The following is an 18,042-nucleotide window of genomic DNA, read 5'->3' on the forward strand; positions in this document are numbered from 1 at the left end:
TGACTGTATGAAAGTTGTTCGGCTTGATGAGAACTATATATGTATCAATTTTGGTGACTGTAGGTGAAAATAGTGGTTCTACAGAGCCCCTCTTACATGCCCATTTTAATGGGGACGCTACAGAGCCACGCCCCCGCATGCCCCCTGCTGCAACTTTGCCTAGCCATAATGGCTGACAACTCTGTGTGTGCAAAATTTCAAGAGTTTTCACACGTTTAGTACCGCAAAAGTACCAAAAACCTGGAAAAGAATAATAATCCTTAGAAGAACAATAGGGCCTCCACACTTTCAGTGTTTGGGCCCTAATAATAATAATAATCTTTAGAAGAACATTAAGGCCTCAGCACTTTCAGTTTCAAAAATCTGATAAACTTCCACTTGCATTTTACGGACATACTGAGCCAAGATATTTTCAAATTTGTTCTGCTGAAGAAAGTCATACACACCTGGGATTATATGATGAGAGAATTTTCATTTTTAAAGTATACCTTTAAGTACAGTTAATAGGGTTTTTCTGCATTGGGCTGCTAAAGTAAAATTTTGGGTCGCCGAAACAAATTTCATGATATTCATCTCAGGTTCAATGCTTTTTACATGCTAAATATGTTTCTCATCTGAAACATGCATTTGCACGGCACAACTAAAGCCTGGGATCCATGGTCTTACCATCCATGGTCATACATTAACTTAAGACATTGCATTGTACATAAGAGGACAAGCACATACAGGGCTTCATGGAAAAATTATGGACAATGTTTTTTCTTATGTGTCATATATGTTCTGTTAGAATAGTATTAGATATTAGGAAATAAACTGACTTTGTTTGCCTTAAAATATTCCCTGACTACATTAGATTACTTAAATCATTAAGAGCCTAACAAAAGGCAAACAATATCTGTTATGGAATAGAAAAAAAAAAGAAAAAAATTCACTAGAACAGTCCCAACTGAAAAGTGGTCTACTCATGGGTACAGTCAGAATATTATAACTAGTCTTATAGAAATTAGACATGAATTAAAGTTAGTTTGATTTCACATAGCATCTTAAGTTAAAAAAAAAAAAAAATTGTGTTGAATTCAAAAGGTTCCATATACTTAGATGATGAAAAATAACTTCCAGTATCCAATTTAAACATGAAATGAAATTAATTTAGTTATAAATTAATAAAATGCAATTATGTTATAAACCAACTTTGAGCATGTGGATGATCGTATTCATCTGCTAAAATGACGTGACTTGGCCAGTTTGATTTTTGTGCTCCAAAGCACTGGTTTAAAAAAAACAATTCGTAGATGTTTTGAAGTTTCATGAAGCAGTTTCAAACACGACCATCAGTAGCTGTGGTTCTCCAGGAACAGGACTGAAGACTCCATGCTACAGAAAATAATGAGACAAAGCTAAATGGTGCTCTCCAAATATAATATTAATAATAATAATAATAATAGTTTCTTTGAAAATGTTTCTTCTACATCAGCTCAATTACAGTGTGGTGTCCCTCAAGGGTCGATATTAGGACCCTTGTTATTTTCCCTGTATATGCTTCCTCTGAGCTCTATTTTCCAGAAGTACAGCATATCTTATCACTGTTATGCTGACGATTCCCAGTTTTATTTCCCAGTGAGTGTAGACAAGAACTGTTCACCTTAAAACGCCCTAAACTGATTCAAAGATATTAAACATTGGCTGGCAAACAATTTCTTATAATTAAATGAAAGCAAACCGAAGTTCTGATTTTAGGTTCCTCCATGTCCTCCTGACCTGGCCTGGTTGCCCAGTTAGGTCCTCTGTCATCAAATGTACAAGATCATGTGAGGAATCTTGGAGTGATTTTAGACTCCTTGTTACTTTTCAATAAGCAGTTCAGTGCTGTTTTCAAGGGTAGCTTTTTCCACCCGAGATCTATCGCTAAAATAAAACATTTTCTTTCCCATAAAGAAACTGTGATCCACTCCATTACATCAAGGTTAGACTACTGTAACTCATTGTACATTGGTCTGCCCCAAACTGCGTTATCCTGCCTACAGCTAGTTCAAAACGCAGCAGCAATGCTTTTAACACGGTCAAGAAAGAGGGATCACATTTCCCCGGTTTTAGGATATCTACACTGGCTTCCTGTGAAATTCAGGGTCAATTTTAAAATTCAGATTTTTGTCTACAAGGCACTATCTGGTCTCTTGCCCCAATATATCAGTGACCTTCTACACCCCTTACTCCCCCACCAGAGCCCTCAGGTCTTCTGATCAACTTCTATTGAGGTTCCTCGTTGCTGCTATAGAGCTAAGGGTGACCGTGCCTTTTCTGTGATAGGTTCTAATCTATGGAATAGTCTCCCTTTCCATGTGAGGCCAGCTTCATCATTAGCCATTTTTAAATATTCTTTACAAACATATTTTTATTCTGTAGCTTTTGAATAGATCATTGAATAGTTTGAAATGGATAAATACATGATGTTGTATTTAAATGTTTTTTTATTTTATTATGTTTTATATTTAATTTTAAATCAACCTGTTTTTATATCACTCTGTCATTTTGTTTGTTTGATCTGTAAAGCACTTTGGGTCAACTTATGTTGTTTTTAAATGCGCTCTGTAAATTAAGGTTGACTTTGGCCCAACTGCTCTCAAAGGTTTTTTTTTTTTTTTTTTTTTTTTTTAAGATAATAGCAATTTCACTATATGATGGCAACAATTTACACTGTTACAACTGTTAAAATTCTAGAAATGATCTTTTCCCATGTGTCTCCAATGTGCTGATGTCTCTAAAACAACTTAAGTGCTCTGATCAGCAAAAACCAACATACAACAAAATGATGAAAGACTTACGTTTCAGGTACAGTACACTCTTGGCTCTGGGCTGCGCTCTCTTCTTTGGCAAAGGCTTCCTGAAATGTTGACATGCGCAAAATGTGTCATGAGGAGCCAATGAAACATTATGCCGGCGTACACACGCAGACAGACACGCAGACAGACACACACAGACAGACAGACACACAGACAGACACACACAGACAGACAGACACACACACAGACAGACAGACACACACACAGACAGACAGACACACACACAGACAGACAGACACACACACAGACAGACAGACAGACAGACACACACACAGACAGATAGACAGACACACACACAGACAGAGACACACACAGACAGAGACACACACAGACAGAGACACACACAGACAGAGACACACACAGACAGAGACACAGACACCAGGGGCATAGGCAGGATTTTTTGTTTGGGTGGGCCTCTAGAAAAATGAGTGGGCCTATCGGCAAATCTAAAATTTTCATTAAAATGATTAACAAAATGCTGTTTCCCTTTTTTCATTTGCATTTACATGGAAAACAAAATATGACTGAAGCACCTTGAAGAAAAAAAAAAAAAAAAAAAAAATCACAGATTCCAAAATTCTGATGGAATTACTGTAGAATGAGGCAAATAGACATGACCACAGTAAACATCAGTAATATAAATATTTAACAGATTATACATAGTGGTCAAAATCAACATGCTCACATTCTTATGAACTGTATTATAGTGGAGTTACTGTAGAATGCAGCGACGAGATATGTACATATCAGAAATAGATACTGTATATATAAATATAATAGATACATATTATGTATTGCCCAAAATAAACAGGTCCATCCATTAGAATTGTATTTCTGTAGAATAACTGTAGAATGCAGCAAATAGATCTGACCACAGTGAGCATCTGCAACAGAACTATAAAGTAATGATACAAATATACACCAATCAACCACAATCAGTCACAACATTAAAACCATCTGCACAATATTGTGTAGGTCCCCTTCGTGCTGCCAAAACAGTGCAAAAAGGGGACTGCATCTCCGCATCTCAGAATAGCATTCTGAGATGCTATTCTTCTCACCACAAATGTACAGAGTGGTTATCGGAGTTACCATAGACTTTGTCAGTTCAAACCAGTACGGCCATTCTCTGTTGACCTCTCTCATCAACAAGTCATTTCTGTACACAGAACTGCCACTCACTGGATGTTTTTTTGTTTTTGGCACCATTCAGAGTAAATTCTAGAGACTGTTGTGCGTGAAAATCCCAGGAGATCAGCACTTACAGAAATACTCAAACCAGCCCATCTGGGGATTTGGCAGTTCTGTGGATGGAAACACCTTGTTGATGAGAATTCAAAGGAGAATGGCCAGTCTGGTCGAACTGACAAAGTTTACGGTAACTCAGATAACTGCTCTGTACAATTGTGGTGAGAAGAATAGCATCACAGAATACAAATAGGTTACACCGCTGTAAGCATCAGTATACATGTAATGGACACAATACATACTGCCCTATTATTTAACAGCAAACACAAGCCCAACATTAAAAAAATAAAAAAAATGCAGTCTGGATTTCCAGAGATTCAGTGCATGTTTTCTATTACCTTACCTCAAAAAATCTCACAAATAAAATCTCTGCTATCTTGATATTAAAATCAAGCCAACAGTTCACAGCAGAAGACGGCAGAGTTTCATGTTGAACACGATACAATTTCACCGTAGTTCAAAGAGTCTGTTAAATCTCTCAAATGAGAAGGGATAAGGCATTTAAGCAGCCTGTGACCATTCTTGCTCTGTTTCTAGTTTTGATCATATTTACTAGGGATGTCCCGATACGGATACTGGTATTTGGCCCGATACCGCGCTCATGTACTGGTACTCATATTAATGCTCTAATACCAACAACTGATACTAACTGACGTACGAATGACATTACGTAAACATTCAGCCCACAAATTAAAATCACGTTACGTCCTTGTGAGATGATTTAACTGCAAAAGCTGCGATTTAATGAAATATATGGTTTGAAAGTAATTCAAACATGAGCGCTTGTGAATGTGAGACAGTGTTGTGCTGACAGCGGCTGCTCATACCTTTTAAGGCTCCTCCAAGGCTCATACAGGGAAAACACCATCATGAGCACTGCACGCTCTGTTTTTAGCAGATCACAGTAAACAGAGTGCAAATTCATGTTGTAGCACAAGGCACCGTATACCGTAATCAGCAATCATCAGGGTCCAAGCACATATGAAGAAATAACCAAAATAATCAGAACTGACAGAAATGATCCAGTGGATGCCAAATAATACAAATTGACAGAATAGATCTGGCCTAAACTAGATTTGTTGAAAATTGAGTACCAAAATTTTGAAGCTGTAAAAAGCATAAGGGCCTCATAAAATTAATCCATATGAAACCAGTGGTTGAATCCATATCTTTTGAAGCAAAATTATAGATATCAATCTGTTCAAAAGTTATAACTGTTTTTAGTAAAAGTGGCCACGGCCATTACATACGTTTTTGCGTAACATTTGATGATTAATCAATTTCTAAATTCCTTTGATAACTTTTCATATTGGGACTCTGCTGAATATTTCTGCACTGGATGGGTTCCGATCAGGCAAATGGCCTAGGACTAGGGTTGCAGATGGTTTTCATACCATGTACATTTGCTTATCTACGGTATTGAGAATAAAAATGCAACCGGACGGAGAATCTCACCTGCGTGTGCGCATCTCCTTTCCTCCTCGACTGCCTGTCAGACTCGTCAGCCACACAGACACACATGCTGCGGAGAAAATGTCAGAGAGAAGCGAGGCGAGGGGGTCTGACATAAGTGAGTGTGTGAGTTAAAGCAGTGTTTCTCAACTGGTGGGTCACAGGTTTATTCGGACTGGGTTGTGGACAGCAGGGAAAGAACAATGCCATGGTTCTCCCATTGAAGATATTTTGGCGGCCACCAAAGTGATAGCCTATTTGGGACTGCCGAGGCAGATTTATTGATAATCTCGCAATCAGCTAAGGGCTTCTCATCTACACTTTCGCACGAGTGTAACGGAACCAGCTCGCAATCATGATCTGCTGTTCTCTCTGGCACACACGTGAAACAACCGGGCTTCCCTTGATATTGCGGAGCACAGACCTCAAAACTGATGTGACCAATTTAAATTCTAGTGAGACTTTTCTAGTTTAAAGCATTACGGAGGAAGTCAAGTCAAACCTCTCAAACAGTAGGCAGCCCAGACATGCCAAACAGCACTGAGGAGGAAAAGAGCAACACTGTGCTATGCGCGATTTTTTTTTTTCCATTATTCATCACCTTTACAAAATTGTTTCACAATTTTACATGAGTAAAAGTAACTGTTATATTTTGACAATGTTATAGTTTCATATAAAATAATCTAAAAGGTAGAATCTATTAGACCTCATTTTATATCAACAATAAGTTTCAAGATGTGTTTCAGCTAGTACTTATTTTTTCAAAAATACTATAATTTGTTATTATTATTACTATTATTTAAGTCTAGCTACACTGACCTAACCATGGTAATGAGGAGCCTTTCCACCTGTGTAATATGTATGTTCTGTTTGAATTGTTTGAAATTAGGAAACAAACGGGATAATAATGGGCTCATAAGTAAATATGCGCTTCAATTTTTAAAAGGGGTCGCTTTTGTTGTTGACATCAACAACAAAAATAATGTCACGATGCATGTCCTTGTACTTGAAAACCATGAACAAAACTACGCAACATAAAAGGAAATGCGACCCAGGATACGTTAAATACAGGTTACGTTTTTACTATGGTGGGTCGCCACTTGATTTCCAAAGAAAAATCTGGGTCCTGAAGCAAAACCAGTTGAGAACCACTGAGTTAAAGGTACAGACAGGAGCAGTCTGGCTGCACTGTCGTGCACCTACAGTATATGTTAATTGTTAATAATCATAGGACATTACTTTAAAAGCTCACACAGCTGATGTTATTTTTCATTTAGTAGTCCATTTAACATGTAATCTAACATGCTTTAGTTATATAACATTTTACAGTTACATGCTATTTTTTTTTAATCATGTTTATAATTCGGTTTATTATTATAATTCTGTCTGCTTTCTTATTTACTCTATTTTATTTTCAAAAGGGAGACTTTTTTTACACATACTTCCATAAAAAAAAAAAAAAAAATGGTTTCAAGTTTCAATTATAATAGTGTTTGTTCAAAATAAAAAAATAAAAAAAAATAAAAAACTCCGATAAGGGTCATTGTAACTGATAATAATAATAATTGTGTAATACCGTATACCGTGAAATATTCTGAGACGGTTATCGTACCGTGAAAATCTTCGTAAAAGCGCCACCTAGTGTCTGACGGATGTGTGTCTGTAGCCCGAGTAGTGGGGGGATTCGGAACCATCCTGCCAAGTTTGGGGTCTCTATGACCTACGGTCTCTGATGCCCATTCACTTTTAGGGCAGAAAAAAAAAAAAAAATTAAGAAGAAAAATAATAAAAAACTCGAAACAAATACAAAAGGGTTCCTGCAGCTTCGGTGCTTGGACCCCTAATAATGAAAAGAAAATCAGAACAAATACAATAGGGTTCCAGTACTTCATGCTTGGATCCCTAATAAAAAGAAAATCAGTACAAATACAACAGGGTTCCAGCACTTCGTGCTTGAACCCCTAATAAATATAGCTGCAAGCAGCAATTAACGGGGTTAAAGCCTTTAAGGTCTTTCAAGTTCACAAGCAAAAGATATGAAGTATTAATTAGATAGCCTGAAAACTACTAAAACAATGTTAAATTGCCTTAATTTTGAGAAACATTAGGTGAGGAATCACACAGATATGGTATTTTTCACATTCCTGACTGTTATAGCACCACCAAGAGGCAAAGGTATGCCATTTATTCATGTGTCCTCCGGATGACCCCATACATAAGTGTCTCACATTTTGTGAAAATATCTCATTCCATTCAAGAGTTATAACTGTTTAAGTAAAAGTGGCAATGCCCACAGCTTATGTTTTGGTGTAGCTTTGAGAATCGAAGGTACCGCCCCCAAGAGGCAGAGGTGTGAAATTTTTTTTTTTGTGAGTTCTCAGAATGACTTCTTACATAAGTGTACCAAATTAAAAAAAAAGTAAAAGTGGCCTCTCCCACTACCTACATTTTGGCATACTGTTTAACGATGAATCAATGTCAAAAATCCTTTAACAACTTCTCATATTGGGACTCTGCTGAATCTTTCTGCACTGGTTGGGATCTGATTGGACAAACGACCTAGGACGAGTGGCAGGAAAACGAAGGGGCGGAGCAAAAATCTTTGGCATGGTGCAAGGAATCACTGGAAAAAAAAAATATATTTTTTTATCAGTGTAGCGCCATCGTGAGGTCGATTGGGGCAAGACTTTGCAACGTTGAAAACTGGAGAAGTACTACCTTTCCCCAAATTTTCAAGTCTCTAGGCCTTATGGTTTGGTCTGCACGATCAGTTTTAGGGCAGAATTTTTTTTTTATAAATATAGCTGCAAACAGCAATTATTGGGGCCAAGCACAGGAATGGCAAAGATTTGTGAAAACTGCATTTTTGTGAAGATTTAAAATGATCAAAAGTTATTAGCATTTTTAGATACATCATTATGATTTGATTACAAAATAAGTCTTGATGCAGCATGATACATCTTATTGTATTTCAATTATTTTATCAAAATAGACAGATAGATGTAAACTTTTTTCATTTCATAATAAAATTGATAAAACATTGAAATACAATAAATTAAAATTAAATAAATTCCTTACAAAATGTTGCAAATGTTTTCTTCTTTAGTTGTCATATGAACAATTAGACAGTAAGTATACTGAAGAGCTAGTTTAGCCCATTAACTGGCATCGTCCCATATATGCTTTCGTAGCGTTTTTTACAGTTGAAGAAGTTTACATAGGCTGAAGTCATTAAAACTAATTTTTTAACCACTCCACAGATTTTATATTAGCACACTATAGTTTTGGCAAGTCATTTAGGACATCTACTTTGTGCATGACACGAGTAATATTTCCAACAATTATTTACAGACAGATTGTTTCACTTTTAATTGACTATATCACAATTCCAGTGGGTCAGAAGTTTACATACACTAAGTTAACTGTGCCTTTAAGCAGCTTGGAAAATTCCAGAAAATGATGTCAAGACTTTAGACAGTTAGCTTCTGATAGGCTAATTGGAGGTGTACCTGTGGATGTATTTTAAGACCTACCTTCAAACTCAGTGCCTCTTTGCTTGACATCATGGGAAAATCAAAAGAAATCAGCCAAGACCTCAGAAAAAATAAATAAATTGTGGACCACCACAAGTCTGGTTCATCCCAAAGAGACACATTCTGTCTCCTAGAGATGAACGTAGTTTGGTGCGAAAAGTGCAAATCAATCCCAGAGCAACAGCAAAAGACCTTGTTAAGAAGTTGGATGAAACAGGTAGACAAGTATCTATATCCACAGTAAAATGAGTCCTATACTGACATAACCTGAAAGGCTACATAGCAACTTAGAAGCCACTGCTCAAAAACCACCATAGAAAAAGCTACAGTATAAACAGTTTGCAAGTGCACATGGGGACAAAGATCTTACTTTTTGGAGAAATGTCCTCTGGTCTAATGAAGCAAAAATTTAACTGTTTGGTCATAATGACCATCGTTATGTTTGGAGGAAAAAGGGTGAGGCTTGCAAGCCAAAGAACACCATCCCAGCAGTGAAGCATGGGGGTGGCAGCATCAGGTTGTGGGGTGCTTTGCTGCAGGAGGGAGTGGTGCACTTCACATAATAGATGGCATCATGAAGAAGTAAAATTATGTAGATATATTGAAGCAACATCAAGACATTAGCCAGGAAGTTAAAGCTCGGTCACAAATCAGTCTTCCAAATGGACAATGACCCCAAGCATACCTCCAAAGTTGTGGCAAAATGGCTTAAGGACAACAAAGTCAAGGTACTGGAGTGGCCATCACAAAGCCCTGACCCCAATCTGATAGAGAATTTGTAGGCAGAACTGAATAAGCGTGTGCGAGCAAGGAGGCCTACAAACCTGACTCAGATACACCAGTTCTGTCTGGAGGAATGGGCCAAAATTCCAGCAACTTATTGTGAGAAGCTTGTGGAAGTCTACCCAAAACGTTTGACCGAAGTTAAACAATTTAAAGGCAATGCTACCAAATACTAACAAAGTGTATGTAAACTTCTGACCCACTGGGAATGTGATGTAAGAAATAAAAGCTGAAATAAATAATTCTCACTACTATTATTCTGACATTTCACATTCTTAAAATAAAGTAGTGATCCTAACTGACCTGAGACAGGGAATGTTTTCTACGATTAAATGTTAGAAATTGTAAAAAACTGTGTTTAAATGTATATGGCTAAGGTGTACGTAAACTTCTGACTTCAACTAAGTTTACTGCCTGTTACCTTCATATCCGACTTTAATCTTGACAAACCTTATATTGTTTGAAAGCTACAAGTCTATAGCTTCGAAATATGGCCACTGTTTGCGATCTGAATGACGTCATTACAGAAATGCATTAAAATACTGAAAGAGTGGATTTTAAAACATGCAACATGTGAGCGGTATTACTTATCTTTTATATCTTCTGGTTTTGATCCGATCGGATGATGGCAGGAAATTCAAGCATACAATCCATGGTAAATGTCCACGATTGCAAGTAGACTTGACCATTTTATCCAAATCATCCTTTGCTTGCATCATCACATAAATTAAAATGTCTATTATCAATAAAATATTGATTATAAAACTTATTTAATCAATCAGCATCGAGGTCTTGAGGTCTCCGCTATTCCGGTGAAACGTCCACATTGTTTGAGCCCACCCACGAGTCTCTCAGTAATTCACAGGCGGAGCTGTCAATCAAACCAGATCAAAGGCTCCATGACCTCTTCAAAAATGCACATTGGCCGTTTCAATGAATAGATGCAGCCAATGGATCGTTAGTCAAGATTTGATTGACAGGTCATGTAGCCATTGGTATGACGTTTCTATGGTTACAGGGGTTGGCCTTGCTCATTCCAGAACAGTGATGTCATCCTAGTGTTTGTCTGGACAGAGAACCTACGGCCACCATTACCAGAGGTGGGTAGAGTAAATAAAAACTGTACTCAAGTAAAAGTACAATTACTTTAAAAATATTTACTCAAGTAGAAGTAAAAGTGCTAACATAAATAATTACTTGAGTAAGAGTAAAAAGTATCCAATTAGAAGGGTACTCAAGTGACTTTCTTCTGCAGAACACACATTAAGTTTTTTAGAAGCATATTTCAGCTCTGTAGGTCAATACAATGCAAGTGAATGGGTGCCAGAATTTTTATGCTCCAAAAGCAAATTCAGGCACCATAAAAGTAATCCATACAACAGAAGATATATGATAGGTGTAGGTGAGAAACAGATCAATATTTAAGTCATTTTTTTGCTAGAAGTTGTTCTCCCAGCCCCGCAGGGGGCGATATACAGAGAAGAATGTGAATCACCAAAAACACAAGAAGAATGTGAAAGTAATCTGTTTCTCATCATGATTTGTCATGTTTTTTTAGCTTTAAAATGTTGGCAACCATTCACTTGCACTTTATGGACTACAAGAGCTGAGAAATTCTAAAAATCTTCATTTGTGTTCTGCAGAATAAAAGGGAGTCATACACATCTGGGATGGCATAAGGGTGAGTAAATGATAAGAGAATTTTCACTTTTGGGTGAACTATCCCTTTAAGGGCTCTTGTCAGATCTGGATAAATTTGTCAATAAGAAGAGAGGTTTAGAAACCTTTCTAGTAATTATTACAGTGAAAACGTGAACAATGTCCCACAGGGAAATATAAACCAAAGCAAGATCTTGTTTTATTAATGCCTACTTTTGCTATTTCATAGCTTATAGTTGTTAGTTCAGCTTAGTTACAGTTTTCAGTGTCAAAAGAATTTAGATCATTAGTTCTGTACAGCAGTACCACCGCTCCCTATAAGCAGAGTATGCAGCCTGTGAAATGCTGTCTGTTCGCACTCCAGTTGTCAATAACGCGACTGGCAGATTAAAAGGCATTTACACTTTTACCTGGATTTATACATTTTATCTGCCTGAAGTAGCTGCAATAGTTTCCAGTATCCCTGTGAGGTGCAGGGTAAATGCATAAATACTGCTTATGACATTCGGGATGCAGGAAAAAGTGCACTGATATATTGCTGCAGATTTAAAAATTTACACTTAAAAACTGATGTCACAAGAGCCCATATTTACAGAATCACCCTGAAACTCACCATCATCATGTCACAGAAAAGCCCGCATTATCATTAGAGCCAAAACTTACCTCAACATGCTGCCTTATGTTGGAGCTGCAATTTTAATCTTGAAATATCCGCCTGACTTGGTGTTAAATGAAGGCATAACATGAGGAAACTATTCTTTTTTTTTACTGTGCAGAGCAAAGAGAGTGTTTCACTTAGTTAGAAGAACATGATGCTGCAGCAGTGATGGACTTGGCTTGAGTGGCAATCTGTGACGGCGTGCACAGCTGTGTGAACTTCCACTGTCGTAAAAGTCCCATTCAATAATCTCTCAATAAATTACGCATTAAAGGAAGAGTTCACCCCAAAATGAAAATTTGCTGATAATTTACTCACTCTCAGGCCATCCAAGATGTATCTGAGTTTCTTTATCAAAATAGAATTTAAGATTTTTAGGATTTCATTTCAGGCCTCCTCCTTTAAACAATGCAAGTGAATGTACTTTGACGGTCCAAAATGCATATTTAGGGTGCATCAAAATAATCCACACGACTCCAGTTGACAAATAAATTTCTTCTGAACCCAAACGATTGATTATTTTTTAGAAACAAAACAATACTTATATACTTTTTAACTACAAATGGTCGCTTCCGTACATCTCTGTGATGCGCGCTCACAAGAGGGATGACGTAAGCTCGTTGGTGGAGGAGGGGGCAGGAAGCGCGTCATTGTTTACAAGAGAAGGAGAGCTGTACAAAAGTTTAATTGTCTTTGCTGTAGATTTGTATAAGTGTATTGGTCATTTGGCATGTGTATTCTGGATGCTTCAACCTTCAGAAACCCCAAAGAAAATGCACGCCGGGAAAAATATTAACTTTTCATTGCCTATACATTATCATGAGCGATTGAAGCTCTGGCTTATCGCGCTGAACCTGGATATCAGTACACCCCTACATTCTCTCAAATATTGGAGGGTGTGCAGTGAACATTTTACCCCTGAGGATTTCAGACCATCGAAAGAAACAAAGGGTCGAAATGACAAAGGGTCTGAATTCATCGGCTGTGCCCGTGCTGTTTTTCCAGTGAACTCAGGTATGTGTGAAAACTTTGTCATTGTCACGCCTCCCTCAGGCTCTGCACCTCCTTCAGAGCTCCGCATCACCCGATTTCTAATTCACCGCACCTGCACTCAATTTACTCACTCATCACAGCCTGCATAAATAACTTCACGCCACTTCACTGTCAAGTCTCACACAAAGGACTTGCAGTGTTTATTTACCTGTCTGTATTTGCTCTTGATCTTCGACAATATCTGTTTAGTGCTTACTCTGCTGTTTTGCCCGTTACCTCCTCTTCAGTTTGTGAAACTTCTCTTCTGTGTGATATCACCTGTACCATTGAACCCTGTAAATCCTGTGAATCTCAGTAAATGCTCTCGCACTTGGTTTCACTAACTACACCTTGTGTGGCTTGAATTCCTGACAATCATATAGCCTATATATTTCTGCTAAAGAAAAAGCACAAGTAGATAATGCAACGGCATTGCTCCGAAATAAAGGATGGTTATTTACAGCAGTACTGTTTTTTTTATTATTATTATTTGGAAATAATAAAAAAAAATATATTATTTTGTATTGTTTTGAAATTGTTCTGGACTGTTTTGGTTTGTGAACGGTGCTTGGTCTGTGGTCTGTGCAAGTTTCTCTTGTAAACAATGGCACACTTCCTGCCTCCTCCTCCACGTGGCGCGTGACCTTACCAACGAGCTTACGTCATCCCTCTCATGAGTGCGCATCACAGAGATGTAGAAAAGTGAACATTTGTAGTTAAAAAGTAAATAAGTATTGTTTTGTTTCTAAAAATAATCAATCTTTGGGTTCAGAAGAGCTTTATTTGTCGACTAGAGTCGTGTGGATTATTTTGATGCACCCTAAATATGCATTTTGGACTGTCAAAAAATTTAGTACATTCACTTGCATTGTTTAAAGGAGGAGGCCTGAAATGAAATCCTAAAAATCTTAAATTCTGTTTTGATGAATAGGGGGCACTGCGCCAGAACGCTGCAGGTCACATCAGGACATGATGGCTATTACACATACCAAGTTTCGTCACAATCCGTCAAAGTATTGTGGAGATACAGCCTCAAATTCAATTTTGCATGTTCTTCACTGAATCTTTATCGAAATTCTTTTAATAACTTTTTGTCCCGAGTGTCTCCAGAAGATGCACGTCAATTAGTGACACCTGAACACACACAGAACAAACCTGACAAACTTGACCTTGACAAAATGACGGAGATTTTTTAGTTAACGCAACCCCTGGACCCACCTATATCTGTCATGAGCTCCAGTACATCAATCATTATGTTACTGTGTTACTGCAAGATTAATGTGTTGTTTAAAATATTGCATGTAAAAACAAGACATTTCTTGTCGCGTGGCTCCCTCTGGTGGATAGAGTAAAACAGCATGGCTTTCTCCATATTTCTAACTGCTAAAACATGCAGTTGTAAAAATAGCTATTTCTTCTGTTATAGCTCTAGCCAAATTGCTGTAACGTTGCAAGTGACCTCAGAATGTTCCCTTTTCAATTGTTTTTTTAAGTTTTGCTAAATTTGACAATTGTGCTCACAAGATACAAGGTCAATTACGTTATTATGGGCCACAGCCCAAAACATATTTGATTATATCTTCAGAACGATTTGAAATATCAAAATTCTTTTGATAACTTTTTGTCAGGAGGATCTGTAGATTATGTATGCCAAGTTTCGTGCAAATCGGGAAAAAGGTTTTTCAAAAAATGTGTGTGATAAAAACATTTTCTTGCAGGAATGAAAATCCATGTGACAATATCAATGTGGGGCACTGGTGGATTCAGAGAAGCTACAAATTCATACTGTAGTCTATACGGTTCCGGAATTATGAGCAAAAACGCAAATTAGCTAATTATACCGCCACCATGTGGCCAATCGAAATTTGTGGCTTCAAATTTACACCCTGTTTGGGTATAGTAACTTCCATAACCCTCGGCCATTCCCAATACGAGTTATAAGGTGCTGAAATTTTATTGGCTGGTGGCAGCCATTTTTTTAATTTGTCAAATTTATTTTTTATTTTTTTATCCCCTTTTCTCCCAATTTGGAATGCCAAATTCCCACTACTTAGTAGGTCCTCGTGGTGGTGGTTACTCACCTCAATCCGGGTGGCAGAGGACAAGTCTCAGTTGCCTCTGCTTCTGAGAGTGTCAATCTGCGTTGACACTCATTCCTGTTGCTCAAACAGCTGCAAAGTTATGATTTAGTTGTATCGCCCCATAGGGGTACGAAACATTGCTGACGTCTTCTAAACGTCCTGCTGACTATGTGCACAGAGTTTGGTTACATCTGGAGTTTGCGATGAGTAGATATTGATTAATTACTCAAATTGAGTTAAACCGAAGGAACTGTATCGTTAATATCTTTGGAACGATTTCACATATTTGATAACTTTTTGTCAGGAGGGTCTGTAGATGATGTATACCAAATTGCACGCCGGTCGGACTAACAGGAGATCGAAAAAGTAGGTTTTTCAAAAAATTAGAAATGCTGGAAAAAATTCTAGATGGAAATGAAATCGGAGATATATATTTTGTAGGGCTTGACTCAAGGAATCAGAGGAAAATTGATTCTAGCCCTTACAGTTGCAGAGATCAGAGCCAAAACGTAAAAGTGTTTATTAGAGTGTGAGGGACAAACTAACATAAATGTGATGTTTTGGAAATGAATGCAGGAATTGTATTTTTTGGTTGCCATGATGTAACTGTTATCAAAATGAAAGTCTAGTCATTATGTTGTGTTACATGAAATTTGGATGTGGGATATTTCTACTTTGATATCTCTGATGTTTGATCATAATGGCATTTCATTGCTTGATGGTCATAATATTGTAAGAAAACAAAATTGTAACGATCCTGTTAGCCTAGCAGGTGTTAGACTGCTATTAGAGACATGTCAGAGCAACCATATTATAAATGATGCTGCAATATGTGTTACAGGTACTTATAGAAAGAGTAATTTGTCTTTGCAAATGTGGTGTGCCATTGCACTTTTCCTAGTAGGAAGGTGGAAATATTTGTTTATTTTTTATTGATTTTATTATGATATTTATGATAGTTTAGTCTGCATGAATAAAAACAACAAGCAGCAATAAATGAAAGTTAATTATTACAGGGTGGTTTATAGTAAGCAGATAAAACACTGCATTTTTTTTACCAGCATGGGAACGCACACTCTGTAAAAAATCTGTAAACACAGTCAAACATGTCTCAAGTGAAAACAGGCAAGACAAAATAAATTGGATATGATCAGATAGGATCTGTTCATTAAGCTTTGCAGTGCGAGTGAGTACTGGTGTCAGGTTACATCTGCGCCAAGTGCTTCTTTGTCAAACACTAACCTTTCTGTATGCAGATCTAAAACAAATAATAAGCTTAAGACAAGAAACACCTTTGATGATAAATAAATGGGAAATCCATTGAGTGTGTAATGTTACTTTTGTATACCCATTATTTCTCCATAAAACAATATAACCATGAACAAAACTTAGCCAACGATATACGTGAAAACATAAAACATTAACTCTTGCAGTGTGTTCCGTAACCAGTCCTGCATGACAATGCAATATGCAAAATAGTTCTTGTGAACGAGCACGACTAGCAGAGGTGCCTCAGAATACTACATCCCATGTATAATGGCCTATACACATTACTAAAAGATTGTTTGTCATTCTATGGCCCTGCTCTATTTAAACATGGATCTTTCAGCATGCACACAATATTTTATCTATTGGTGCAATAAATATTAACTTTATTTGATATAGACCAGGGTTATTCAATTAACGTTCCAAGAGGTCCGGTCTCTACATTTCCTTCCCAGCAAAGGTCCGGACAATAACTTACATGGTGTCAGTAGTCAGTATAGTGTAGCTATGAAATGATATAATAAATGCTTAATCAGTTTTATGTCAGCTTAATCAAAGTCAAAACAGTCTCTTCAAAATTAGGCAAGGATTATGACACTAGGACCCCAGAGACAAAGCTAAAGTAGTGGGGTCTGGGGAATATTCTACCAAAAGATTAAAATATTTCAATAAGTTCATCAACTGAGTGCACTTTGATATGAATATTAAAAGATAAAATCAACTGTTTGTTTTGAAGCTGAATGACAGCAGTCCAGTATTAGTGTTTGACTATTTTTAGATACCTAAGGGGCATAGCAGGCCTTGTGACTAGTGCCTGACCGATATATCGGTCAGCCGATATTATTGGCCGATATTAGCCTTTATATTATTATTAGCATATATTGGTATCGGCGTACATGTTTACCGATATGAAAACTTTTTTTTCAGAGCTGACGGTGGCTCTGCAGGAGTTCAGTGGCGTTTCTTCACAGTAAGTTGCTAACTAGTTTGTGAAATACATACTGGAAATTTAATAAACAATAACCCCATCATTTTCCCTTTTCAATATAACTAATATATCGTTAACCTTGTCCCTGACAACCTTGTCACTCATGTCTGTTTGCTGTTAGCCAGCTATAGTTTGTCAGTGCAGTCAACAATGTAGCAGACTGAAAGGTAAACATCAGAGCATCTATTTGCAGCTCAGCAGACAATGGTGCGGTGGTGGATTGTGTCTGTTGAGTGTTGATTTCATGCTATGTTATTACCTAGTTTGTGAGACACAATGCTGGAAAGTAAAATAAACAACGTCCGTCTTTTACTGTCCGTGACAACAAGGTTATAGCTAACCATGCAGCTACTTCCATTGTTGTCAGCTGAGTGGAAGCTAATGTGTAAACATGCATTCACCAAACTATTTTGTTCAGGAATCACAGATTGGTAGCTCCGTTGTTTTGTCGCACTGATCACTTGAAGTGCAGAAACGGAGAGATGGGTCAGCCGATGTCATG

The 18,042-nt window shown here is 37.3% G+C and overlaps 1 protein-coding gene across 1 annotated transcript in view; it reads right to left on the bottom strand.

Moving 5' to 3' along the window:
* Positions 1 to 18,042, bottom strand: part of sarnp (SAP domain containing ribonucleoprotein) — a 105,016-nt gene that overhangs the window by 64,055 nt on the left and 22,919 nt on the right. Inside the window, exon 4 of the mRNA XM_051676688.1 lies at positions 2,823 to 2,881. Coding sequence (XP_051532648.1) covers positions 2,823 to 2,881 — 59 coding nt within the window. The remainder of the gene's footprint in view (positions 1 to 2,822; positions 2,882 to 18,042) is intronic.

Source organism: Myxocyprinus asiaticus, chromosome 37 (genome assembly GCF_019703515.2).
Source record: "Myxocyprinus asiaticus isolate MX2 ecotype Aquarium Trade chromosome 37, UBuf_Myxa_2, whole genome shotgun sequence".
Lineage (NCBI taxonomy): Eukaryota > Metazoa > Chordata > Actinopteri > Cypriniformes > Catostomidae > Myxocyprinus > Myxocyprinus asiaticus.